This window comes from Gavia stellata, chromosome 1 (genome assembly GCF_030936135.1).
Source record: "Gavia stellata isolate bGavSte3 chromosome 1, bGavSte3.hap2, whole genome shotgun sequence".
NCBI lineage: Eukaryota > Metazoa > Chordata > Aves > Gaviiformes > Gaviidae > Gavia > Gavia stellata.
Genome location: NC_082594.1, coordinates 4,289,521 through 4,315,243, shown reverse-complemented (window position 1 = coordinate 4,315,243; position 25,723 = coordinate 4,289,521). Strand labels below are relative to the sequence as shown.

Here is a 25,723-nt window from a genome sequence, read left to right as displayed (position 1 = left end):
CCAGCTCGCCTCTCACTGGAGAGGTGCTTCTTTCATCTTACCCTAATCTAGATGTCTAAAATAGGTCAGATTAAGGATGTCCAGTTTTTTTTTTCTGTCAACTGAGACGTGAATTGGATAGCTAGCCCAGAGCCATAGGTATCCAGAGTTGGCTGAGCAGAATTCCGTCTCTGTTTCTGATTAGATTCCTGTTTATTCGTGGTCCATATGCTTGGCAGTTGTGGCTGGTTAAATGATGAGAAAGGGAGCCAAATCTACCCATTCCCTAATGTTTAGCTTATTTGGTAGCTAATGACTAGAACTGTTCATTTGCTTTGTATCTTTTCTTCACACTGAGTCTCAGGATCGACAAAACTCATCACTATTTCTCAGGAATGTAACTCCTACAGGCAGTGATGAATTCCACAAAAGGAAATCTGGATAATGGTAGTTCTTGTCAGTTAGCTATAAGGTCACCTATAAATGCTCAGGCACGTAAAATCCCCATGTCTAGGTCGTGCAGCCTCAGTGTACCAAATTTTAGCTGCATCCCACGACAGAGTAGTTGAAATTTGCTGTCTGTGTAGTGGCAGTCATAGGAACACAAGCACGTGTATTCTTGCGTAGCTCTCTTAGCATGTACAGAGGAGAGTGTGATTTTTCTCCACCCTTGCAAGCTGCTGGTGGAGGCTTCTGTTTATGGATTATGAGCTCCTGTAGAGCACCACCAGGATCCTGTAAAGACTCTCACTTCTGGGGCTTTAGGACCTGAAGCTCTTTTGGGCACGTCCGGTATTGCTGTCCAGGCTATATAGACTTGACTGTAGGTGAAGATACAGCGCAACACCGGGCTTGACAAGCGGGGAGGAGAGCCCGTTGTTCAAGAGGCTGTTCACCTACACAAATGGTGCATTTCTTTCACTAAATTACACAAATATTTACTAGGCTTCCAAAACTGTCTTCCTAAACACTGCAGGAATGTTGCTGATAATAACAGATAAGCCACCAATGACTCAGTCTAACGAACCGTCTTCTGCATGCAGGGATGTAGGGTAGTAGCCCAATTTTACTTCTGTATAAAGAATAAGAAATATCAAAGGCTATTCTTGTGAGAGGCTGTCATCCCAAACTATAGAATGGATTCTATTCTCTGTTCTTGACTCTAGAACTGGCGCTTTTTTTCTCCGACTGATTGTAGTCTACTGTTAAAATTTCACTCCTCAGATGTAATAAGTAATACTCTCATAAATATTGGTAGAGAAGAAACATTCTGGAAAGTTTGCTGCAGCAGCAGGTCAGACAACTCACATACTGGATGTGTGGGTATGTTAGATCCTGTAATGAGTCAGCTATTTAGTTAGCCAGATGAAAGTGCCCAGCATAAAGAATTGGGCATATGTATGTCTTCCCTGAGAAGTACCAATTTCAAAAGTTTGCGAAGCAACTATAGGAGGAATGGGTCTTTCAGCCAGCTGTGTTTCTGTGTTGAGACATCGAGATTGAATGCAGTGTACTGGAATTGTCCGTAGTCTCATTTAATTAGCATTCTTACTAGCTGAATAGCATTACAATTGCACATGCAGTCTGAGCGGACAAATCCCTACAATATCTGCTTCTCATTATTGTGTTGTTGATGGGCACCTCAGCATTTCTAGCTCCTTTATTTGTGAATCTAGATTCCTTTGCCCCCTAGGCTCTGTACTGAGGAAGGACTGAGTGCTGCAGAGCCCTTGGTGGTGTCAGTTTGAGCACAAGGTATGGTCCCAACATAACTAGCCAAAATCGTCTTTATCCTATGTATGAGACATGCATCAGAAGATGAATCTACATATCTAATTCTGTCACTGTAACTAAATATAAGGGTTAAGTAGCACGGCTGAAAATAACAATACTGTTGAAAATGTTGAAAAAAGTATTTGATTTTTAATTTAATCTTAACACAGATGTTTCATCTCTGAGCTCCCACATATGCAAGGCAGTTTTGTAGATAAATTGCTGGACTTAATGCCCAGACTCGTGACATCCAAGCCTTCGGAAGTGGTCAAGATTCTTCAGACAACACTGCGACAAAGTACCTTCCTCCACCTTCCTCTTCCAGAGCAGGTCAGTTTAACACGGAGAAGTAAAATGCAGTATCTGTCCCGACTGTCTTAGCATCTGACTAGTTCCTACTATACCGTGAATCTTTTAGGATTCAGGTTCTCGGTCAGTCTCAAGTGTTATTTCTCCAAAGGCTTTCTTCTTACCTAGCATCCTGAGAGGACTACAGCTAAAAATGCTGAAGACTTAATAATTCCTGGCAGTATCTAAAAGGATCCAAAGTTGATGCACGATTTCTCCATTCAGAACAGTAATGATTGTCTTTTTTTATTCCTCCTCCTCCCCCCGCCTTATTTTTGCCAACTGCTTTGCCCCTAATAGCTCCATAGAGCTACTGCAAATATCATTGAGCCTACCGGTGAATCTGACAATCCTCTGAGGTTTACATCGGGGTTGGTAGTGGCACTGGATGTTGATGCAACTCTGGAACACGTGCAGGATCCCCAAGGAACCGTTAAAGTTCAGGTAAGCAGTCGCTTGACATAAGCACAAACAAGACTATATCTTGGGGGAAGTTTGCTTAAGGATGTCAATACTTCTAAATTGCAAATAATTGTATACTTTGTTAGTAACAGTGTTGGATTTCTGTGTTTTAGCCACACATTCAGGCTTGTATATAGTGTGCTGAGTTGACTTGTGTACAGTTCCTAAGAGTTTGCTTTGAGCACTTTGATGCCATTCTGTGCTCCACACACGCTATTTCTGCTTTCACATGCTCTGGGCACGTTACAGACATGAGCACAAAAAAATGCTGGTGAACTTCCAGCTTGTGTACTGGGAGAAGGAGGAGCAAGAGAAGCTGTTCTGAACGGTACGGAAATATGCGGGCTCTCGGCTCTGTGTATTTACAACTTAACTTTCTTCCTGCTACTGAAACACTAGTTTCAAATGCAGCTGAGGTGGTATGTGTGGTATGATGCCAAGTAAAATATGCAAATTCATTGCATAACAAAGAATTTAAAACCTCTGTTTACAACGCAGAGGAAGAAGCTGATGTCAGTGTACATTTTTCTCTGCTGTGGGTCTGAATGGCTCGCGTGTGGCCATTTAAATCTAGGGCAACTGGACTCCTGGCTCCAAGGTAAAGCACACCTTCCTGCCTTCCAAACTCAAAACAGAAAACACCAAAATAATGCGCACTGTGCAAATCCCCAGTCCAGTTGTCATTCAGTTGTTTCCTTTTTTCTTTTTTTTCCCCCTCCTATAGGTATTGTATCCAGATGGACAAGCACAGCTAATCCATCCTAAACCAGCTGACTTTCGAAATCCTGGTCCTGGAAGGCACAGGCTGATAACTCAGGTTTACCTCTCACACACAGCCTGGACAGGTAATGTTAATGATGCAAGTTCATGTGATTGTGTTGCTGCACTTTTTTAAGATAGGAGTGTGTCTTGCTTGATCCCAGTCTCCTGCAGATAAGACATACGTGCCCACGGTCTTGGGCATTCTGGGGATCCTGGAGACTACGGCTGTTGTTGATGCTATCCTTAAGTGTTGCTCAGATTTCTGTTCTCGCAGCCTTTGAGCAGCTCCATCTCCCTGGTTGAAAGGGCACTACTGCTCCATAGGTGACTAGAAGGGCTGCTGTCATGGGAGAAAAGGCGCTTGCCACGTGCTGGGGGCTTGTGGCGGGTTGACCCTGGCTGGATGCCAGGTGCCCACCAAAGCTGCTCTATCACTCCCCTCCTCAGCTGGACAGGGGAGAGAAAATACAATGAGAGCCTCCTGGGTCGAGATAAGGACAGGGAGATCACAGCAGTTACCGTCACAGGCAAAATGGACTTGCCTTGGTGAAAATTAATTTAATTTATTACCAATCAAATCAGAGTAGGATAATGAGAAATAAAAGCTAAATCTTAAAAAACACCTTCCCCCCCACCCTTCCCTTCTTCCTGGGCTCAATTTCACTCCTGAATTCTCTACCTCTTCCTCCCGCATGGGGATGGGGAACGGGGGTTGTGGTCAGTTCATCACACGTTGTCTCTGCCACTCCTTCCTCCTCAGGGGGAGGACTCCTCATACTCTTCCCCTGCTTCAGCGTGGGGTCCCTCCCACGGGAAACAGTCCTCCATGAACTTCTCCAACATGGGTCCTTCCCACGGACTGCAGTTCTTCGCAAACTGCTCTAGCGTGGGTCCCTTCCATGGGGTGCAGTCCTTCAGGAACAGACTGCTCCAGCGTGGATCCCCCACGGGGTCACAAGTCCTGCCAGCAAACCTGCTCCAGCGTGGGCTCCTCTCTCCACGGCTCCACAGGTCCTGCCAGGAGCCTGCTCCAGCATGGGCTTCCCACAGGGTCACAGCCTCCTTCGGGCACATCCACCTGCTCCAGCGTGGGGTCCTCCACGGGCTGCAGGTGGATATCTGCTCCACCGTGGACCTCCATGGGTGCAAGGGGACAACCTGCTTCACCATGGTCTTCACCACGGGCTGCAGGGGAATCTCTGCTCCGGCGCCTGGAGCTCCTCCTCCCCCTCCTTCTTCACTGACCTTGGGGTCTGCAGAGTTCTTTCTCTCACATATTCTCACTCCTCTCTTCTCCTGCTGCTGTTGTGCAGTTGTTTTTCCCCCCCTTCTTAAATACGTTATCCCAGAGGCGCTACCACTGTCGCTGATGGGCTCAGCCTTGGCCAGTGGCAGGTCCGCCTTGGAGCCGGCTGGCATTGGCTCTATTGGACATGGGGGAAGCTTTTAGCAGCTTCTCACAGAAGCCACCTGTGTAGCCCCCCCTGCTACCAAAACCTTGACACACAGACCCAATACAGGGCTGCGCGTACAGTCTTCTGGCACCAGGAACCTTTACATGGGAGCCCATATTGAAGGTGAGGTCACCCGTTTCTGTGCAGAGCAAGATTTGTTGTAGGAGTCAGGTCTGCATCCTTATTTAAAGGCAAGGAGTCATGGTAAACTGACTCATTGTAATTCATTGGTTTAGATCCAGCAGGTATTTGAGCATGGCAGAGGACCTTTGGAACTGTGTGTACTCACCAGTACGGTTTCACTGCTGATTAAACTGCCACTCTTTTAATGTCCTAAAAAACACCCTTTAGCTCTGCTGAAATACGCGACTCCAACATTCACGTTCAGTCTCAGTTGGCATTCACACTTCCCCATGAAAGTGCTTCAGTAATTGGGCTGTGGACTTCAAATAATAAAAGCGGAGAGTATTTGTTCGCAGCTCCCTTTGTCCTGTTTTCTTTTAATCCCTTCACGTTTATTCAAATGCATTTTTTTCCTGAGCAGTTTGTTTTCTGAGCAGTTTATTAATAGGATTTGCTGATTATTTTTTTTTTAACCAACAGAGTGTTGTTTAGTGCGATGTTCTTTCACGTACTTCTTTTTATATAGCACTTCCATGGTGTACTTGTTCATCCTGCTATCTTTGTTTTGTTTTGGAGAAGAAAAAGTGTTTCTGAGCTGAGTTAAGTCCTTATTTCTGCTTCTGCAGCGTTCACTGGAAGGACGTTTTTAAGTACGGCCCCAAGGGATTCTGTTCTGGTGTCTCCGCTAGCCATTATTTTAACTATTAACTTTGACGTTGGCACTTAAGCCTATAAAACATGGGGAGGACACCGAGCTGGGAGGGGTTCAGGGAACGAGGGTCAGAATTCAAAATGGAGAAATTGCCTTAATTCAAGACATTAAAACTTATTGAAGGCCAGTAAAAAGTGTGTGCTTAGGAAGGAGAATGCCCAAATAGAAAGCATGGATTAACTTGACGGGTGTATAGCAGAAGCGATAGAGGTGGCTGCAAGCTACAAATAAAAGACGAGTTGACAGTATGGCAAAAAGGTGAGTCTCAGGGAGGTGTTGGCTGAGCTGCGGGATAACTGTGGAAAAAGGTTATTTCTTGTGTTCTGTCTGGCGCTGATGACGTCTCAGCTGGAGTGCCACTGCCGTTCTGGGCATCGCGTCTTAAAATAAAATGGTTTTCATTTAGGTTTCAGTAATGTTGTCCTGTTATGGGTTAACCCGGTATAAAGTTAAGCCCCACACACACCCCTGGTGCTCACTCGCTCCCCCCCGGTGGGATGGGGAAGAGAATCAGAAGGGTAAAAGTGAGAAAACTCGTGGGTATTGCATTGTTCAGCAATAGCTAAAACATCGTGTGTTATCAACGCTGTTTTGGACATAAATCCAAAGCGTAGCACCATGCGAGCCACTATGAAGGAAAATTAACTTTATCCCAGCCAAAACCAGTACAAGTCCATACGGCAGCCCTAAAGGAATCATGTTTTTCAGTCTAGAAAGGAAAATTTTGATGGGGATATAGTCCAGCATGCTGCTCAGACACATTCTATATAGACTGAAAGCCTGTTTTTGTTATGACCAGTGGGAGAAGAACAAAGTGAAATTGCCTTTCACAGTATTAGGAATATCTGTCTAGCTGCTGAGGTGGTAAAAGAGGGGAAAAGGCTGTCTTGCAGTGTAAAAACCTCCAGCAGAAGAGAATCTTCAAGTAATCCCCTGTGCTGTGAGGCTTATCAGACATCATCTGGATTTACTTGATCCTGCCATAAAAATGTAGGTAGCAAGACTTGCTAGTTCTATGGTTTTTTTATGATTATTATTTGGTTGGAAGAACTCTTAACAGTTAGTTTTGAAAGTTGCTATTTTTAAGTTACTGGTGAGATTCTCTTTCTAAGCAATGACAAAGAGGGGGGGAACCTAAAAAAGTGCTTAGTTTTACTGTGCTGAATGTAAGGACAAAGTTGTATTTTCAAACACCCAGTTGGATCCTGGTCAGCCCAGAGTGGCTCTGTATTTTACCCAGCATATGTGAGGTACAATTTCATTCAGTGTGGGTTGTTCGCTCTGTGGTGACAGTCATGTTGGCATTGTTCTGTTCTTTTTCTCTGCAGAGCCATGTCAGATTGAAGTACGGTTGCTGCTGGCTTACAATTCCAACAGGAGCAAGGCATCCGCTAAAATTCCTAAATCTAACTGGAGCGAGAGCTTGGAGGCTCTCCCGCCATCTGAAAACGGTATAGAGGGGACCATACCCTTCAGCAAACCCGTCAAAGTTTATATAATGCCCAAACCTGCCAGACGGTGAAGTCTATCGCTAAAAGAAATATATTTATGGGATCGTTGGGTTACATGAAAACAAGATGCTGTGTTCCAAGACAGTGAACCAAACCAAAACAGTTTTATACTTGCGTACAAAAAAAAAAGTTACCATAGAAATAAAGCTGCTGAAGAACAATTGGTCTCCTCTGTTAAGAAGCAGATAGACTGATGGAGTTATTCAGCTGGTCAAGAGTCCTTTCAAGAAAATGGAGGTGTTTCTATATTGAATCAACAAAATCAAGACAGTTCTCAATCAGCACTCCAGTAGTAATTTCATTGGGCCCTATCTTCAGGTTTTACTTATCAAAAGTTTTTCTTCAAGGCCTCTAGGTTTTCTGCTGTGTATTTACTATGTAAATGCGTAGGCACATAAATCAATATTATTTTTACAGTACTCTGAAATGAAGCTAAGGAGTTTTAGGTTTTTGTGGGGGTTTCTTGGGGTTTTTTGGGTTTTTTTGAAAGTGTAAAACTTGCATTTGTGCATTGGTACCTAAATTCTTAGTAAAAAAAAAAAAATTAATTCTAAAGTGCCGTTGTGCTTGTGTAGGAACTGCACCTCAAAGTGAAACTGCCAATTGCCGTAGGCTAAATCCTGAGCTGTTTTACATCCTGTACAGCTGTACTGAAGCTAGTACAGTTTTGGGGAGGGCACGGGTTGTTCTCGTCGTGGGGCGGAGGGGAGGAGGAACCTGTTGGTGCAAGCAGGAGAACTTCAGTTAGCAGGACGTGGAGTTTAACTGAGTTAGAGCAACAAAGCAACGTTACTACTTTTGTTTGTTTACATAAAATGGAGTCAAACGTACTCATCTCTGAATTGTAATCCCGCTCTCCTGTTGCACATTTGTGTGTCTTTAGGAACAATGTGATTAAATACCATGGGTTGGAAAATTACTAACCCCGTTCTGCTAAGTTTTGCAGAATCTGTTTCTGTGTCATGATCTTGACCTGAACCAGTCTTAACGAGATGAGCAAATCCAAGTTTTTCAATTCAGCAGCCGTTTTGGCAGTCGAAGTTTTTCTGATCAGCTGAAGTAGCCAAACGCGCTCTCAGTTAAGCAGCAGCTTGTCAGTGTTCCCTTAAGCCCGTGAGCTGGGAATACAGAGGGACAGGAATTTACGTGATCCTACTGACATTCCTCTTGGAAAGTGTGTCTGTGCAAGGCTGCAACGGACTGAGGAACCTCCTATGATTTGTAGCAATCCTTTGGTAGGATTTTCTAGGAGCACTTAATGTGTGAAACTTCATAGTGCAGCAGCCAAATGTTACCCGTGTTCAGAAATCAATTGCTTTTTTTTTTTAAAAAAAAAAGGGTGTATTTTTAGCAAGTAAACAAAGCAGTGAAAAAATACTTCCCAGTTGTACAGCGATTAGTGTAAATAATAATCCCTTATGTGCTTTCCTACAATAAAATTGGAAAACTCATGCTAATCTGTTTCCTCTTTATTATATGAGCGAACATGCATGCCTGCATGGTGCTAGGCTAATGAGAGATTACCGCAGGTTTTTTGTGATTTTTGTTTTAATTTTTTAGTACTGACATGTTGTGGTCCAAAGACTCATAACCATAAAACTATTCAAACTATTCAGCTGCTTTAGGTATTCTTGAATTAAATACACTTTCTTAGTGCTACTGCTCTTACAAACTGGGTTTGGGTGTTTTGCCTTTAGGGCAGTGCTTTGAAAACCTCCTGCACATGTAACGGCTGAGCTATTGCCATCTGACTTCTCTTCGCCATCCTCAGCCCAGTTCCCAGCAGACAGGGGTTGATGTACGTCTCATTATGAAGCTGTATCCGGGCAGATACTTGATGAGTTGAGCTAGCTCATTAAAGACTTTTTTTTCTTTCTCTCTCTCTCTCTCTCTGTTTTACACTTCACCAGTACTTCTGCAGTTTGTCATCCCAATAAAGACTTCTAATTTAAATGGTGTCCATATGCTGCAGGCCACGACTGATGCTTTGGTAGGCAGAGCAGAGAGCAGGGGCCGAGGGAACGCCTGTTCAGTCCTGAACGCCGCCCTTCTCTGTCAGCGCAGCGCAGTATTGTTGGGCAGCACAGCGAAGCTTTCGTGCTCCTCCCGGGCCTGCAGATAAACCCTCTGGGTTAACAAGCTGTCTGGCATAAACTCTGCCTTTCCTCAAGGTACCTTGGCTGCTCTGCGGTTATCCGTGTTTGAGTTACGATTTATCATTTGTTCCCAGGCCACAGGTGAACAAACAGCTACTCCATTCTGGATGTAATTTTTTTTTAATTTTCAGTATCAAAATCTTGGCATCTTTCTTTCTTTTTCTGAGGCAATAATAGATGAATGTCTACTTTCTGAGACAAATAGTAGACAAATGTCTATTTTCCTCCACTCATGCCATGCTTGAGCTCCTTTCATATAACATTTTAGGCAAAGATCGCTCACCTGTATTACCACTGAGAATTAAATACTAAAGGGCTATAGAAAAGTTATTCTATCATCTCAGATGCCTAAAACCACTTGAAAATTTAAGACTGCTACGAACATTTCCAGTCTCCTAACGAGAGTATTCCATAGTTGGCTTCTCTTCTTGATACTGTCCTGTAGGTTTTTTTTTCTTTGATTGCTAGTTTGAATCGTGGAAGATACCATAGGTTCTCCTTTTCCTCTTAGGTTTCATCTAGTCAAGCAGATAAGTAATTCATCATCATTTTAGCTGAACTAAAAAAAAAGTGTTCTGTAACTCTGATGATCTTAAAATTCAGTGTCAAGTGCTGTTTCCTTCATACCGTACTCTTTCCAAGATTCAAACCGACCTTTGCTTTCCCTGCTGTGTGGATAAGCAGACTAATAAACATAGAATCGTGAAGCGGTTTGGGTTGGAAGAGGCCTTCAAAGGTCATCTAGTTCCAACCCCCCTGCCACGGGCAGGGACATCTTCCGCCAGACCAGGTTGCTCAAAGCCCCGTCCAGCCTGGCCTTGAACACTTCCAGGGTTGGGGCATCCACAACTTCTCTGGGCAACCTGTTCCAGGGCCTCACCACCTTCATAGTGAAGAATTTCTTCCACCATCTTTCATCTCTTGAAGAGGGAACAGAGGCCTTCAGATCACAGTCGTCCAAGTAGCGGGAGTTGCTGTTCTCTCAGCTGTTTGCAAGTGTAGGAATATGGTGCCAGTACAGAGCTGCAGCCACAGGGAGAGTGAGCAATCTAGAAGCAAGGGCAAATAATTTGCTGAAAACTAACCACGTTCAAACACCCCTCACCTCCTCATTTTACCTCCTAGTTAGGTGTAAGGGAAGAGAGTCAGGAATCTGGCAAAGAGAGGAAAAGGCTGAACTCTCAGGAAAGGGGTGTGATTTAGTGGTTTGAAAATGTGTTGTCCTATTTACCGTTAACTTTTCAGATACATGTAATTATTCATGTAATTATACACAGCATCTGTGCGTGGGGGCAGCCTAGCTCTGAATGCTTTTAATGGGAAATGCATAATCGGATTGCTGAAGTCCATTGAAATTCATTAGGCCAATTCTTAGAACTTTGCAAGTAAATAATGCAATTATCAAGTCAGGAACGCGAACCAATGCATAAGTGTACTTGGAACAACGTTGAAGCTTATGAGCTACAAACTCAAACCTGGTGTGGCTTTCACGTGTCTTATTTTAAAAAGTACAGAAAAACTAAGTGGGCGGGTACACTCTGCAAAAAATACGAAGCAAGTTCTTGGGAAGACGAAAGAACAGGGCGTGCATTTAAATCAGGACCATATGACATCATCTTGGGTTCCAGCTCACAGCCATGGGTTTCCTCTGGATTCCCGTCTTGCTTGTCTGAGCTCTCAAATCTTTTGACCAAGTCAGCAATAAAATTGCTACTTTCATCTTATTTCACTTGCAACTTCCAGTTTATTCTTAGTAGGAAAGGGGGAGCAGGCTGTCTTTTTCCTTCACAGTTTGCTAATGCAGCAGTAGTGGGACTTCAAAATGAAGTCTGAAGGCTCATAGATGCTAGGCTTTGCACAAATACTGCCTGATGGCCCTTAAAAACGCCAGTTGTGTTGCATTTGCTGTCTGTGAGCCTTTTTACGGCCTGTTTCTCCTGGCTGCCAGCTCGCGCGTGCTGCTTCACAAAGATAAGAAGGGCCAGGGACCGACCGGCTCTGCAGCGGAGCAGCTGGGGTGGAATCTTCCTGGCACCCAGCCCAGCCGCCGCTCTGCTTTAATGAGAGCGTCAGGATGGGAGTTCACTGCCTACTGGGAGATCGTTTTCCTGGTTGGAGGCAGAGAAGTGGTGTATGTGCGAAATCCTGCCCTCTAAAAGCGCATTCCCATCATTTGGGCGATGAGCCCGTAATTTTAACAAATCATTTATGGCTCTAGCTGAAATCAGCAATTTAATAATGATACTGTATTAAGCTCTGGTTGAATTTTTTGATGAATCGGTCCCAGCTGTTTCCACCACGTAGCAAAGCAATTTCAGGCACCAAGAAGGAAATGGGGCTTTCAGTGACCGGAGCAGCCCAAGTGGACCAGACGCTTTTGTGGGAACTGCCAAAGCTGCCTCAGGAAGCTGCGACGAGAGCAGTAACAGAAGATACAGATAGAAAAGACTTGCAGCAGATTATCTCAATTTTGTACTGATGGTAGCAAAACTTAGCAGTTTACCTTTAAAAAGGGAAATCCCTTTCTTTGCCCACTGCAGCTCCCCGTTTTAGAAGTGGAATCTTCTGTATCCTACCGGTTGCCAAATGAAAGGAACAATTAAGAGGCTGCAGCACAAAGCCGGGTAGGGTGCACCTGTAAAAGTCACCTGGCAATGCTAAACAGGCCGTGCTCCTTTCATGCTTTTTGGGAGGACAAAACATGTAGCAGCAGTGTGAGGAGCCCACAGTATTTTTCTCAAATGTGGGACCTGGGCTGAGCAGTTTTGTTGAATGTGGCTTCATCATTATTATGCTACATTAATATGAAAATACAAAAAAAATTAAAAAAAACACCTGGAGGTGAAAGATAAGGTGCTCAACTTTTCCTAACACTTAAGAAACTGGAAATTGTCCTCTCAGTAAAAGCCTTACAAAGCCTCTTCCTATTTAAGGCTGCCTTAAGGCCCGAAAGCTCATGAAATAACACAAATACCTGACTGTGATCAAGAGTCAAACCACCTCTGCCACAAGATAACAACTCTTTAATGCAAAAAGTCTTCGTGCTCTGTGGATGGGTAGGAACTGGTTCTGCTGGCATTCTCTTGGGATGACGACAGTCTTCTGGGTCAGTAGTTCATCTTCTGCTTCACGCCATGGAAGTTATTCAGAACAATGTCATAGCAGTTCTGACGAGTATTATACTGGCTGCTGTGTCAGAGAACACAGATGCAGCTGGAAAGGCAGTTCTTGCTGGTTTAGATAAAATGTTGCCTCAAATATCGCTACACTAATAGAAAATATTGCTGTGATTAGGAGATTGCAAGATAAAACTTTCAAGCACTCACTTTCCCTTTGCTTTTATGCCAGGTTGTATTTTATCAGATACAAGGTTTTAAACTGTTACTAGAGCAAATAATAAACAGAAAAAGAACACAGTATTTTCTGAAGGGTTATTCTCGGGTCTTGGGAAAGTCGTGCTCTCATACCAATCTAAGCCTCTCTGCTACTACTCGGATAGCTCCGAGTGCCTCAGGGCTTCTCTAGTGGCATCTCTGTACTTTCATTAATAGACACAGACTTAATATGCACAGGTCAAGAATTAGTGAGCCCGGTGGGGGGGGGGGGGGGGGGGGAGCGGAATCTAAGTAGGTAACTTGTAACTGCTAATATTAATAGAAGCCCACCAAGAACGGCAACTAAGAGAACTTCTTAAGTAAGTTTTCAGTGTAATAATATGCTTGTTGGCACAACGTTTAAACCATCAGATGACAATGACCAGTAAGAATTCTCCCATCCATCCCCAGCTTGCTAGCAGCACCTTGCTAGCAGCAACGTAGACCAATTTCCTAAAGATCAACATTTTACATTGCAAACTGTAGTTTTGTGACAAATCTTTCTGATGGTTTTAAGCACGTAGGAACTTTTGAATATATATATATTGAACAACTCAATCCTCACAATTCACAGGAAAATTCTTTAAGGCCCAGATTTTATGTTTATTCCCTGTAGACATTTTTTTTCCTTTTTCCAGGTTCAATGTAAAATTTAAAAGTGCTAAATTGTATGATGTTCTTGAATCATCACAAACAGGTCTGCATAGCCAATATCCTGACTGAAGTCGCCAGCAGGAGGCAAAGTTGTATGTTCTGGGTTCGCTTTTTAATTTATTTTATTTTTAACTTATTTATACAGTAGTGGTAAAGTGCTTCTTTTCCACTGCCTTGTTTCTACCACTTGATTGTACTCATCAGCTGTCTTATGGCTTCATTCCAACAGGCGATAATATAATTTCAGGCCACTTCCTAATAAAAAGTATTCAAAACTAAAATCTTAATTTAGCCAACAGGTGAAAAGTTAAGTAACCAGAATATGGACAGTCTTCAGCGGAAGATTAGGTCAATCTCAAGAACATATGGAAATGGTTTGTAATTAAATGATTTCATTAACAGCCCCCTTTTGTGAGCACTCAATTTGTTTAAATCCTGAACTAAAACTGTCCTTGCATTTTAGATTGTCAGTGCACAAATGCCTTGGCACATAAGTCCACCCTCTGACTGTAACTTGATTCAGCGGAGAGGTGTGTCCATGGTTTGGCTGCGGACAAGGAAGGCAGAATGAGCTGCAACGCTTCAGCAGGTTGAATGGAAAACTCCCCCCACTTTGACACCCTGAGCAGCCAGGGCATTGTACTCTTCCACAGCCTTCTCTGTTTGCAAGACCAACACATCGATCCCGTTTTTCTTCAGATAGTCCACAGTAGATGGTGGAACCTCGGTAGAGAAAAGGAAATGGGAAGAGCAAGAATTAGAGTGTTTTCCCTCCACACCATAACGCTTGGAGAAAATCAGGCACTGATGGCATTTGTTAGTACATGCACTTAAGTAATTGATAGCAGCCAATCTGATAATAAGCTCAGATATTTCTAAGATTGATATCATTTTTTTCTCTTCAACAAAACAACTTGTATATACACACCTCCCATCTCTCCTTAACAAGGTTTAAAATGCAGCCCTTTCTTACAAAAATAAATAGAACTGGAGCTAAAGGTAATTAATCTCAATAAGGTGTTACCTCACCAAAAAGCTAAAGAGTTGTTCCTCATGAAGTGAAGCTCAGCACTTCTGAGCTTTCTGTAGCTAGTTTATCTGCTGAAATGACACTCTGCCAACAACAGTAACAAAAATGCCTAATTATCAAAGTATTTACAGCAGGCTAGAGAGGTAGTTCATAACCTATTCTAAAAGGGGGGGGACTAATGACACTGTAAAAAATTCTCCTTGTTTCAATTGCTCCTGTAGCAGAACGTAAACCTGTTTACCGCCTGACAGTGACGCTAACACAGAGGAGCTCAAATGATGTTTCCTTTAGGAAGAGAGGGACTCCTGGCAGGAGCTCAGCCGTGCTAATTCAGCATCCTGATCTTTTTTCCCCTCTTAGTAAAGCAGCATCGATTTTTTTTAGCCCCTCCCCTAATCGGAGGGAGAGGGAAAACAAACAGTTCTAGTTTTTGTTTATCACGGAACAAAAACTTACCTGCAAAGCCTCGCTCATGCCACGACCAATCACCACAGTTTTAACACCCTTCTTGACAACTTCTTCAAGGTCAGCTGGCTGCACTCCTGGAGAATGCTAAGTGTCAGAAGAAGAAAATAATAGTCTGTGTACTGACAGCACCAACCAGGAAAGCTTCGTCAGTATGCTTTGAAACCATCCACAGAGCAGCAGGGTAAATTAGCAGTACCAAAATGTAACACAACCCTCTTTTCTGCACACACAGAGTAGAAAACATCATTGGTAATTAAAAAAGGTATTTTATATGCAGGTGAAGGACGATAGTTAATCAATTGATGGCAATATTATCATTCTTTATTAAACAGTTAAAAAGATGCATTACACATTTCTAAAACATTTATGTCTAACAACTAGCATTTTATAAAGATTAAAAATTATAGTGAAATCAATAAATTGCAACATATTGCCATTTGTTTTCAAATTAAAAAAAAACATTTTGTAATAAAGATTGTGGCAAGCCAAAGTTTACTCACTTTAATTACAAAAAGCTCCTCAAATAATTAAAATGATTGAATTCTTTTCTTGTTTACTTTGCACATCTCATTTACCAAAGAGGACTGAAACATATTGGTTACCTTCATTTCAGTTAACAGTTTCAATTTCTGCACTATTCTTAATTTTGAGAAAGGAATATTTGAAAGCAAACTCCTCAAAGAAAAAAAAAGAGCTTTAACAGCATGTTGATTGAGTTTTTAAAGAAGTACACCCATTTACTACCAGTACGCTTTAAACATATGAATCCACAAATACACCTGTAACATTAAAATAAAACATTATTATGACACACTAACTCTCTGCCTGGATTCAATTTCTATGTACCTCTATATGGCCAAGAGTAAGATCTGTACAACCCGTGTTTAGAATTTGGCCCCTCTTTGGTGTGCATTTTTTTAAAACCATAAAAACTATTCCCCCCGCCCCCTTTTTTTTTTTTTTTTTGGTAGGATTCTTAAGTTCTTTTAGAGGACTGAGATGAGTTTCTCACTTGAAGCAGGCAACACCATGGTGGACTCCTGGACAATATTATTTTTATGGAGATGCCTATGCATCTTTATTCCCCTATACTTCCCGAAAATACTACATTCTTCCAATGAATTAAGGTCAAAGCACCAGCTTAACAATTGGCTTCTGTTGTTCCATTCCTTAGTGAGCTTTTCCCTTTGATGGCCTTGGGTGCTCTGCTATTTTTTTTCCCCTGCCCAAGTCGTCAGCAGCTGATGCTGCAGCCTCTCACAAGGTGTTGCAGTTCTCCTGTCAGCCCCGTCAATGCCTCAGCTTGCAGAACAGAGCAAGCAAGACTTTTCAAGCTGAAATGAACACATGAGGTGAAGTTGCAGTGAGGGAAACCTTCCACCGTACAGCACCACTTCCAATGAGTGGATTAAACTTATCCCACCAGAAAGTCTTTAGCCTGGCTGGTATCTGGAATTTCCGCAACAGAGATGGTTCACCCTTGTGTTTCTCCAAGTTGTGTTCCCCTTAGTCCATTTACTTCTGATATCCACACCTAGAACGCAGAGGTCACTTCAATACGCAGAGCTTTCTCAGACCAAATCATTGCAGGTACATCTTTATGACAGAACAGGTAATGCTCTTCCTTTGGGCGTTTTAAAGTAGACTCAAAACTTAGACAAAAAGAACTGGTATGGTTTACTGCAATTAGGATAATTAGATTGCTGGGGAAGGTTTGCTGTCATATGATAAGTACTCCTGAGACATTAAAGCCATGGAACAAAAGGATTTTCTTTGGTTACACAAGACAGTCTGATCTCGGGGCTTCCACATGTTTTGTGGCAAACTAGTGTCATTACAGGAAACACGTAACACGATGGAGTAACTGTACCGTTGCTGATTTGACAACTGGAAAGAGAAAGGGCAGCAGAATTTCTTGCCTGTTTTGTTCTCTGGCCTTCCTTTCAGGATTCCTACCTCTTTTCTCCCATTAGCAGATGGCACTGCAATGCAGCCAGTCAGGGAGGCTGCCTTTCATCCCCAAGGGTTAAGGCTGTAAGAACTATTAGTGCTTAGTTACAGAACCTTGCAGAGCCAGTTATACGATTTTCCCGATGAAAGAATTACGTACTATACAGCAGGCTGATAGCAGAGAAAGAAAGGAGGCAATTTGTTTCCAACTAGAGTGCAGGACATGACCAGCACTGCTTGTTCCCCAAAATTCAGCTCCACCTACCCCCAGGAAAAAACACGCCCAAAGAAAGTAGGCACAATGCAGTCTATCAGGAGGAAACGCGCAAAAAAATGCATCTGGTGAATCCTACTATTTCCACTGCTGATCAGATTAACTTTTTTATAGTTCTTCTAGAGTTGGAGATGCAGTCTAGGAAAGCTTAGCTCTCTTCTCACATTGCTTGCTATTCAATTTTAAACCAAATCACCTAATTCCTCATAGCTGCAGGGGGGATAGAACTGACCTAAAGCAGGAGCTTTACAAACGACCTATATAAGGCAAAACCTAAATAGGTATTTTTTACTTCCTGATGATATAAAAAGGATGCCAGAAAACCTGCCTCTCCAAATAACACAACTTCTTTTTTTCTCCTCTGATTTTCATTTAACATAGACTCGTTTTTCTTGTTTCAGTTGCAGGACTCCTCTAAGGACTTTTATGGACTTAAAGCTTTTATCTGTCACCCGAAGACATCCCTTGTTAGAAACTTCAAAAGGAAAGCACGGCCTCCTAAATGCTAGTAGGTGGTTAAAACCAAAGTTTTCAAGTGGCTGGAATGAAAATCAAAATGGGATTGAGCTGGGAACTAGTTGGGAACTTTTCAGCTACCACATCTGTTCTGCTTCTCTGGTCATATGTGCACATAAACCAGGAAAACAATATTGTCAATCAAACAAAAAATGACATCCCACACCACGCAAACTCACCCCTCCGAACAGCTGGTGAAAACTTCATTTTTCATAATGAGGCCATAAACAAAATATTTTTAAACAGGTTACATACACAGCTATCTTTCTCTCGGCAAGGTACAGGTATCTTTGCATGACAGCACTACCTTTCTCTTGGCGCTATATACTCTGTATAAACTGATCTCTGACAGCTTAAAAAAATTCTGTTCCCCCAAAGATAACAGATGAAGTTCCAAAACAAAAGGTTCTGCCCTTCAGTTGTGTCAAAATGAATTCAACAGAGCTGTATCCTCTGCGCAGATACAGCTGCAGGTGCTGGGTCTAAGACCTGACCGAGATGTAGTTCTTTTGTGCTTTAACTTTTGCTTAGGAAGTGTAGATTATTTTTTTTTTCTAGTCAATACAGCTATCCTAGTGCAGGCCCTAATATGGGGAGAATTATCATCGAGTTCTTAATGCAATAGACGTTATGCTGCTTCTAAATCTGAAACATCAATACTATTCCATGTACTTTTATACAATTCTGATAGCATATAAAGTTTAAAAATTGTGAGGGCAAGTACTTAGTATATGGCTACCAAGAGAAGTCATTGTGTGGTTAGCCAGACTGTGAGCTCTTCACAGAGAAACTAGCACGTATGACAATGTATCTGCATATTTCTCCTCTGAAATAAGCACAAGGGACCCCAAGGAAAAGGCTATAAACTAAACCACATGCATTGTTGTCTTCCAAGCACATAAGGTCAGTTACTGCCGATTTAACGTCTCACAAGTTTTTTTCCTATCTGGCTCAAGTCAGCTTCTGTCTACACAGTCTGAAAAAAGGTTGTTACCAGCATCTTACGACAATTGCACTCTTAATCAAACGCAGAATGCTGTTTGAGAGGTCTAAGGTGTGCGATAGTGGTCTGGCCAGGGCAGCTGTGAGGACTGGTGGCAACAGTTGCTGCAACCTGTCACCCGTAGGACGTTGAGTATCTGCAGTCCTGTCACCTCTCTGCACAGTCACTTCCTAAACATACCCTTAGTTCTTCCCAGGAAAAGTCTAACAGTTAGGTGAAAGCAAAAGGCAGCTTGCTGAATTTCTAGCTGGAACTTTAACAGCTGTTCTCTGGACCATTCTCAGAGTCTCGTTTAAAATGCAGGATGGATAGTAAACAGCAAACTTACATTAGTCCCAGTTTCTCGCCAATCCCAGGTTCGGCTTCCTCCCGGCCATACTTTGCAGTCCTTGTATGTTGTAGAGCAGCCTTTCACCTTCATCTGACCCCAAGAAAGGGAAGCAATTTCAGGGGAAGACATCATAAAGTTGAAGCAAAGTCTGGAAAAAGGATATTTAATACATAACATCAGGGTAACATATGCAGCACATTAATAAAAACAGAAAATTCTGTCCTTGCCCCAAGGAGCTAGGAAGGAAACGCTATTGCAGCCTTTATCCACGTGATTTTGTGACAACAGAATTGAACTGAGGATGAGCAGATTTGTTGAATTACCAGTCCTCTCGGGGATTTTGTGCAGGATTTGGGGCAAATCATTTTACATGCTAAATCTGAACAAGTATTGGGTGCTCAACTTTTAAAACTACCAACACGGATCAGGTCCCAGAATACCCTCTCACATTTGGGTTTTAATCTTCTCCCTAAAATGTACAATGAAGATGATAATAATTTCCTAAAATATCTGATACATACACCGTTTCTTTGGCCGCTTTATTAATTTAAAACAGTAAATGAGGTTAAAAAAACCCCCAAACCAACCAAGACAATAGAAAAGCCACAAACAAAACAATGGCATTGCCATATTGCTACAGCAAACAAGACTTTCAGAGACCTAAAGGGGTCAAGCCTTCTTTCCCCAGCCACTCCTGACAGAGGCCACGTGTCCCCATGTAATGTCTCAGGACAGTTAAACACCCAAATAATATCTTTTTTAATGTTTGACCTCAATCTTCATTGTTGCAGCTTAAACGCATTATTCCTATTCCTTTCTGTTGTGGACAAGGAGAACAGCTTAATCTCTGTCTTTTCCACCATCTTTTGTTTTCCTGAGGACTTAACTCTTAGTCTTTTTTTCCCTTCTTTTAGATTAAATAAAACTTCACTTCCCTTCAGTTGTGTTTTCTAAATCTCTGCTTATTTTATCTTTTTTCTCCGTGGCAGCCAACAATCGGCATGCATCTTTCTTTGATGCCTGTTGCCTGAAAGTAGACAGAGTGCTCCAGCTGAGGCCTTATCAGCGCTGCTATAGACCAACCGCTTTTTGGTATTAACCGCAGTAATTTTTAGATCTGCTATCACAATCACAGCTGGGCATCAGTAGGCCAGGGACTCTGCCTCAGAAAGTTACCGCCTCACCGCACCGTGAAAGCGTATGACCTCTTCACAGTCCTTCACGTTACTGCAATCTGATCGCTGGTGTGATTCTGGCAGTAGACGGCAAGAGAGGAATCACACAGCGATGCCCTGGAAACACGTTAGACTAGCATGGCAGTCAACTGATGCGTCTCAAGGGTAGAGTCACCTTTCTGCCCTTCCAGCTGAGAAGGAAGATGGTCTGAAACCCGCGTTGTGAAGAAAACTGGTTGTTTCTGCAGTAAAAAGAGCTCTGCTCCTGGCTCATCTAGAAAACCTCAGCGGCAGATCCTTCCAGAGATGCTGTTTCTCATCCTTTACTTTTTAATTGTTCAAACTCACCAGGGGGGGGGGAAAAAAAATAAAAATCAGTCATAGGAACCCTGGTGGCAGAGATGAAGGAAAGAGCCCTCAACAGAGAAATCCTTGGATTACCAGGCTTCCAGTCCCCCCGGAAGCCTTCCTTCCTGTCTTGCACGTGCTACAGCAAACCCCAGCACAGCCAGACAGGACATGCTCTTCTCAGGTTGCCAGGAGCGGATCTGAGTATCCCGCTTCAAACGTCACATGAAGTAAAAAACACGTTACTTTGGATTCGGCACAGGACTGAGCCTGCCAGAGGTGCTTCTTCCACAGAACAGCAGGGCGATTCTTTTCTTTCTTGCTCCTTTGTGAAGTTAGTGGCACAAGAAGCCAGGCAAGCAGCTACAGGGGAGCGAAACTTGCCTGGATTCATATATTCTAGATTATCTCATTACATATCCACAATGCAATGGATTCAAACAAAGGTCTGTAAGACTATTTTTCCAAAAAATCGTCTTGAAGGGAGATTATAGCAGAAGCAATAACCAGCAGTAGTCCCAACAGAATGAGATCACCCATCCACCAAGAGTAAAGGCTGAATAAACCACCCAGAACATGGCTCTGAAGAATGAAAATAATTTTTGCCTGTGCTAGTTTTGAGACGTAATGGCAGAATTAGACCTGGAGGTTAGACGGAGGTGAATGAACAACAAAATAATTAGGAATATCAGATTTTTCCAAACCAAATCGTATTACAAGGCTGGGGCTGTGCAAGCAAACAGACGCAAACTGGAAATGGGAGAGCAAGGGTTCCATACTATCTCTTCCAAACAGCACAAAAATAAGTAAACAGCAGAAACAAAAAAACCCCAAAACTTAAAAGCCATCAATAAAAATTTGTAATCTGAAACTGTTTCCCATAGTACTGCCAGAGAATATCAGTAAGGTCAGGTTATTTGAATTAATGAGGGTATCTTAAATTGGAGTAAGAATGAACTTTTCAACAGGAACTTTGGACATTCTTGGTGCAAGGCATGGTCCAGTCACCAATCAGCAAGGAGTAGGAAAATATTTCCCCAACAAATGATTTTTTTTTTAATTATTCCCTATGACAAATGTACAGTACCAAAATATACAGTACCACTGAAGAGCAAAAGAGACCATGAACTACATGACTTACAAGTATAACCTAAAATAGGAATTTCTGTAAATTGCAGTCAGTACTCCAAACACAAAGAGAAAGGGAGGAGAAATGGTTCAGGAATCTATAAGCAAAGTTATGAGGGATTAAAAGCACAGGAAATAAAGGAAGCAGAAGAGCTTAAAAGGAGGCAAAATACAAGTTTATGCAAGGAGATAATACTGAAAGAGAGAAATGAAGCAGTGGATAAGGATGGCAGAAGAGAAAAATAGCTGAGAATGAAATGGAAGAAACTTGAGATTGAAGTGCAGTCCGGCAAGCAGGTGGGTTTTAAAATTGCCAGCACACCTGTCTTCTGTGAAGGTAAATGTTGTTTCAGAGTAGCACCCACCAGCAACAAATAGAATAAAAAAAGGGGAACTAGAGCAGTGCACCAGAGAATATTTTATTGAGAGACTGCAGAAGGAAAGAATGTTTCATAAAATCCAAGGCGCAACCTGAGATCAGAGAGGATAAAAGCGAAAGAGTAAATTGGTGTATGTCAAGTTTCAGGCAGAACTGTAAGGTATCAAAAGACACGGTAGTTCCCCGGCGCTGCCTGGGAGCAGGGTCAACAGGCGAAGGTGGGCAACTTCCCCACAGCCGATGCGATTTCAGAAGTGATACAGCAACGAGAAAAGCAACCCAGGATTTAAAAACTGCCAGCAGGAAGGCAAGTGGAAAGGACACGCTAAGCTTAAATGAACCGGGCAGGGAGAGGGCAGATGTCAAATTTAAGAACTAGGAAAACATTCTTCAGAAAGTCGGTAATCTAATTTTGCCGGGGAGCTGAGGAAGGCGAGTTACTGAGGGAGGTCACGGAAGGCGGGGGGCTTGTAAGAGGTGAGGGAGAGGAACAGCATTTTAAAAACAAGGCGGGGGGGAAGGAAGGAGGAAAGGAGAGAGAACCGAGAGAAGCATCGCGGAGGGGGGTACAACCGCGAGCACGCAGCGGGCGGCAGGAGCCCGGGCGCGGGCGGCACAGCTCTTGAACCGCCCCCCCCCCCCCGCGAAACAAGGCCTTGCGCGAGGCGCCCCAAGGCCCCGCCGCCTCACGCCTCTCTCCCCCGGCGGGAGGGAAGCGGCCGGCTCCACAGAGCGCCTCCCCGTCCGCGGGGCCGGGAGAGGAGCCGCCCTGAGCCGTCCTCCCCCCGCTTCCCGCCGCCTCCCCTCACGCTGAGGGGATCCGTTACGCGCCGGCACTCACCGCCACGCGCACGACCCCTGCCCCGCCGGGCGCAACCTCCACCTATCCACGGCGGGGGCGGGGGGGCGGGGGAAGGGAACGCCCGCTGCCTCTCATTGGCCAGCGCTACCTGCCGTCCCCGCCCCTCCTCCCGCTCCGATTGGTCAGACCGGCGGCCTATCCCCGCCCCGTCACAGATTACCCCGCCCCGCTCAACCGCCGCTCCGCCTTGTTTTCATTCCCCTGGCCGCACGAGGCGGGGGGGTGTCGCCTTGCGCCGCTCTAGCCGCCGGCCCCCTCCCCTCCTCTCCCCGTCCCGCCGTTGCATTGTGGGATAGTGGCGGCGCGGCTCGGCAGCGCCCCCTCCCTCCCCCCGCCCCCTCCCCCCCCCCCAGCTCCTTCTCCATCCTCAGGTCCAAGATGGCGGCGGCGGCGGCTCCTCCGGCTCCATCTCCGCCTCCCCCTCCTCCGGCAGGCCCGTGCTGCCCGGGCTCGTGGCCTAACTTCGCCGTCGTCTGCTCCTTCCTCGAGCGCTACGGGACCTTGCTGGACCTGCCCGAGCTGCCCTTCCCCGAGCTGGAGCGCGTCCTGCAGCCGCCGCAGGAGCCCGGAGACCAGGGTGAGCGGCCCGGATACCTCCCCCCCCGCCTTTCCCCCTCTGGCTGGCTGAAGGGGGCCGCGGTGCGGGGTTGGAGGGGGGGCCGGGGCTATTCCCCCCCCGCCTCCTCCCGGCCCCGGGGGTGGAGCGCGCTGAGGGAGAGGAGGGGCCTGGGATTCCCGGAGCGGCGCTCCGGGGGGAGGGGAGCCCTCTCCCCCCTCAGCGCGGCCCTTCTTTTTTTAGGGGGAGCAGCTGTTTGTGTGTGTGTGGGGGGGAGCTGCCTCCCCCCACGGTGGAGCACGGGAAGGAGGTGGGGGACCTCCTCCCTCTCTCTCCCGTCCGTCCCCCCTCAGTGCCGGCTGTGACACCCCCCCACACACCCCCCCGCCCTGTTTCTCTGGGTTTGCTCCCGAGCTCTGTGCGGGTGGGACTCCTGCAGAAAGGAGGATAAGCTAAAATAACTATTTTTATTCAGCCTGGCGCTGGCAGAGAGTCTCTTCCACCTCCTCCCCTTCCCCCTAGCTTGGGGGTCGCTTCGCTGCCCCCCCCCCTCCAAACCCCCCATGTATCTGTTCGTTCTTACTTCTCCCCTGAAACAAGAAGGGGACACACACACAAGGCAACGTCCTGATCCTCTTTCACCCCCTCTCCTTTCCTCTCTGTGTATGTGGGGTGAGGAATGGCGGGGGGGGCACAGAGAAGCCCTGAGCCCTACCCACGGCTGCTGTTGTAGGCCATCTCCTCCCCACAAACACAGACAGCCATTGTGTGCCATCTCCATCCCTCTCTTCTCCTCCCCCTCGTCCCCTCTTGTAGTTCGGGGGCGGGGGGGGGGGGGTAAGCTCGCTGCTTGCTCCTTCTCCACCACCACCTGAGCTGTGCGAGCTGGAGGGATGGGTTATGCACTCCACTGTTTTCTTTCAAGCTGCTCCTCCTCTCCTCTCTCTCCAGTAGCAGATTTGGTTGCCAGACTCTCTAATTCCTGCTCCGTGCAATGGATGTGGGAGGGCCCGGGCCAAGAGAGCAGCCTGGGGAGGGCTGTGTGGAGGCGGCGGTAGGAATATAGAGGGGAAGGTGCTTGTTGCTTTTGGTCTCTTGTCTCTATTATTGGTTTGGTTGTTGCCTCTGCACTCTTGCCACATAGGGAGACGGTGGAGCTCACAGCGCATGCTCGGCAAGGCCCCATAGAAACTTCCTGCTGCTGGAGAAGACCAGCTCAGGGGCTGCTTTTGGTCTAACAACCCCTGCTTTTCCTCCAAAATGCACTCGCTCTCACCTCCCTCCCCACCAAACCCACCTTGTGTGCAGCGGGGTGTGTGTGTGTGATTAAATCGGCGTGTAGGTACTTCCTCATATAAAGGAGGTTGCTTTATGCAAAGTGCAGATGTCCTGTCTGTGAGTTCACAACAGCCACTGCTGAAATATAAGAAGATTAATGTACTGTCTTCTCATGTTGTCCGGCGCCTAATCGGTATGAAAAAGATTGTGAGATCCACGAACTTCTAAAAACAGGATTAACGGTCATGAAAATAGGTATTTATATACAGTTCCCCAGCGCTCCTATACCTCTTATGTTATATAAACGACTCATTAGAAAAAGCATTGTTTTGTTAAACTGTTGCAAAACTTATTCATAAAAACCACCAACACACTTAAAAGTTTGAATTTTTAATGAAAACACTCCTTTTAAAGTGATGTCTGTAAAGAAAAGTAACGCTTTTACTGGGTGACACAACATAAGTGGGTGTGTAAGAGAATTTTCTTGTGTGAACTGCAGAATAAATTAAAATGAAAGGATGAGTTGGTGACCTGTGTTTTAAGTATATGCATTTGATAAATTCATCAGGAATTTTTTTTTTTAATTGCATGATGGGGGGGTATCATTAAGACAATGATTACTGCATAACCCTTTTCTAAAAAGCTTTTGAGTAACTTGCAGTATGGAGTTTGCGTTATGGGTTGATTTGATATTTGCCAAATTTTTAAACTTTTTCTCTATATTGCCCTTCCTGTTTGGCAGAGGGCAGGTTATTCTCACTGCTTTAGAACAGCCCCCCCCCCCAATGGGAGCAGTTTTAGCTTCTGAAAATGTAATCTCTAAATTACTTGGGTTTTTTGCTTGTGTCTGGTGTAGATGATGTATTTGCTTGCATTTTCTCATCTCTAAGAAAGAAAGTGTGGAGGTGTGAAAGCCAAACTTGGGTGGTTCTTGACGCTCTGTGTGATAACTTGTGTGACAGGGATTTTCTTTTCCTTTGATAGAACCAGCTCATTGGGCTTGGTTTGTGGTGCCGGTAGCTGTTACCTGGTGTATTTCATGCTTTTGGAAAAACAGTTGCAGTGACTAGATTTCTCTATGTGATTTTTTTACTTCAGTTAGTCCCCAAAGTGGTGT

General features: G+C 44.5%; 3 protein-coding genes across 3 annotated transcripts in view; 2 read left to right on the top strand and 1 right to left on the bottom strand.

The window, feature by feature from the left end:
• INTS4 (integrator complex subunit 4) overlaps window positions 1-7,670 on the top strand; it is a 37,681-nt gene extending 30,011 nt beyond the window's left edge. Inside the window, exons 20-23 of the mRNA XM_059815607.1 lie at window positions 1,923-2,082; window positions 2,401-2,544; window positions 3,287-3,407; window positions 6,942-7,670. Of these exons, the coding sequence (XP_059671590.1) occupies window positions 1,923-2,082; window positions 2,401-2,544; window positions 3,287-3,407; window positions 6,942-7,135 (619 nt within the window). The 3' untranslated portion in view covers window positions 7,136-7,670. The remainder of the gene's footprint in view (window positions 1-1,922; window positions 2,083-2,400; window positions 2,545-3,286; window positions 3,408-6,941) is intronic.
• Window positions 7,671-13,335: 5,665 nt separating this feature from the next.
• On the bottom strand, window positions 13,336-22,782 carry AAMDC (adipogenesis associated Mth938 domain containing). Its single transcript, XM_059823163.1, has 4 exons — window positions 22,752-22,782; window positions 18,878-19,028; window positions 14,795-14,890; window positions 13,336-14,031 (listed from the first exon to the last, which is right to left on the bottom strand). Exons 2-4 carry the CDS (start codon window positions 19,010-19,012, stop codon window positions 13,891-13,893), a joined length of 372 nt encoding a protein of 123 aa, XP_059679146.1. The 5' UTR covers window positions 19,013-19,028; window positions 22,752-22,782; the 3' UTR covers window positions 13,336-13,890.
• Window positions 22,783-23,150: 368 nt separating this feature from the next.
• RSF1 (remodeling and spacing factor 1) overlaps window positions 23,151-25,723 on the top strand; it is a 58,747-nt gene continuing 56,174 nt past the window's right edge. The window contains exon 1 of the mRNA XM_059819181.1: window positions 23,151-23,349. Within this exon, the coding sequence (XP_059675164.1) occupies window positions 23,151-23,349 (199 nt within the window). The remainder of the gene's footprint in view (window positions 23,350-25,723) is intronic.

Coding starts and splice junctions, on each gene's coding strand:
- AAMDC (XM_059823163.1), bottom strand. CDS start 19,012: ATGATGTCTTCCCCTGAAATTGCTTCCCTTTCTTGGGGTCAGATGAAG. Junction 14,891..18,877: donor GGCGAGAAACTGGGACTAAT/GTAAGTTTGCTG, acceptor TCTGACACTTAG/CATTCTCCAGGAGTGCAGCC. Junction 14,032..14,794: donor GCATGAGCGAGGCTTTGCAG/GTAAGTTTTTGT, acceptor TTCTCTACCGAG/GTTCCACCATCTACTGTGGA.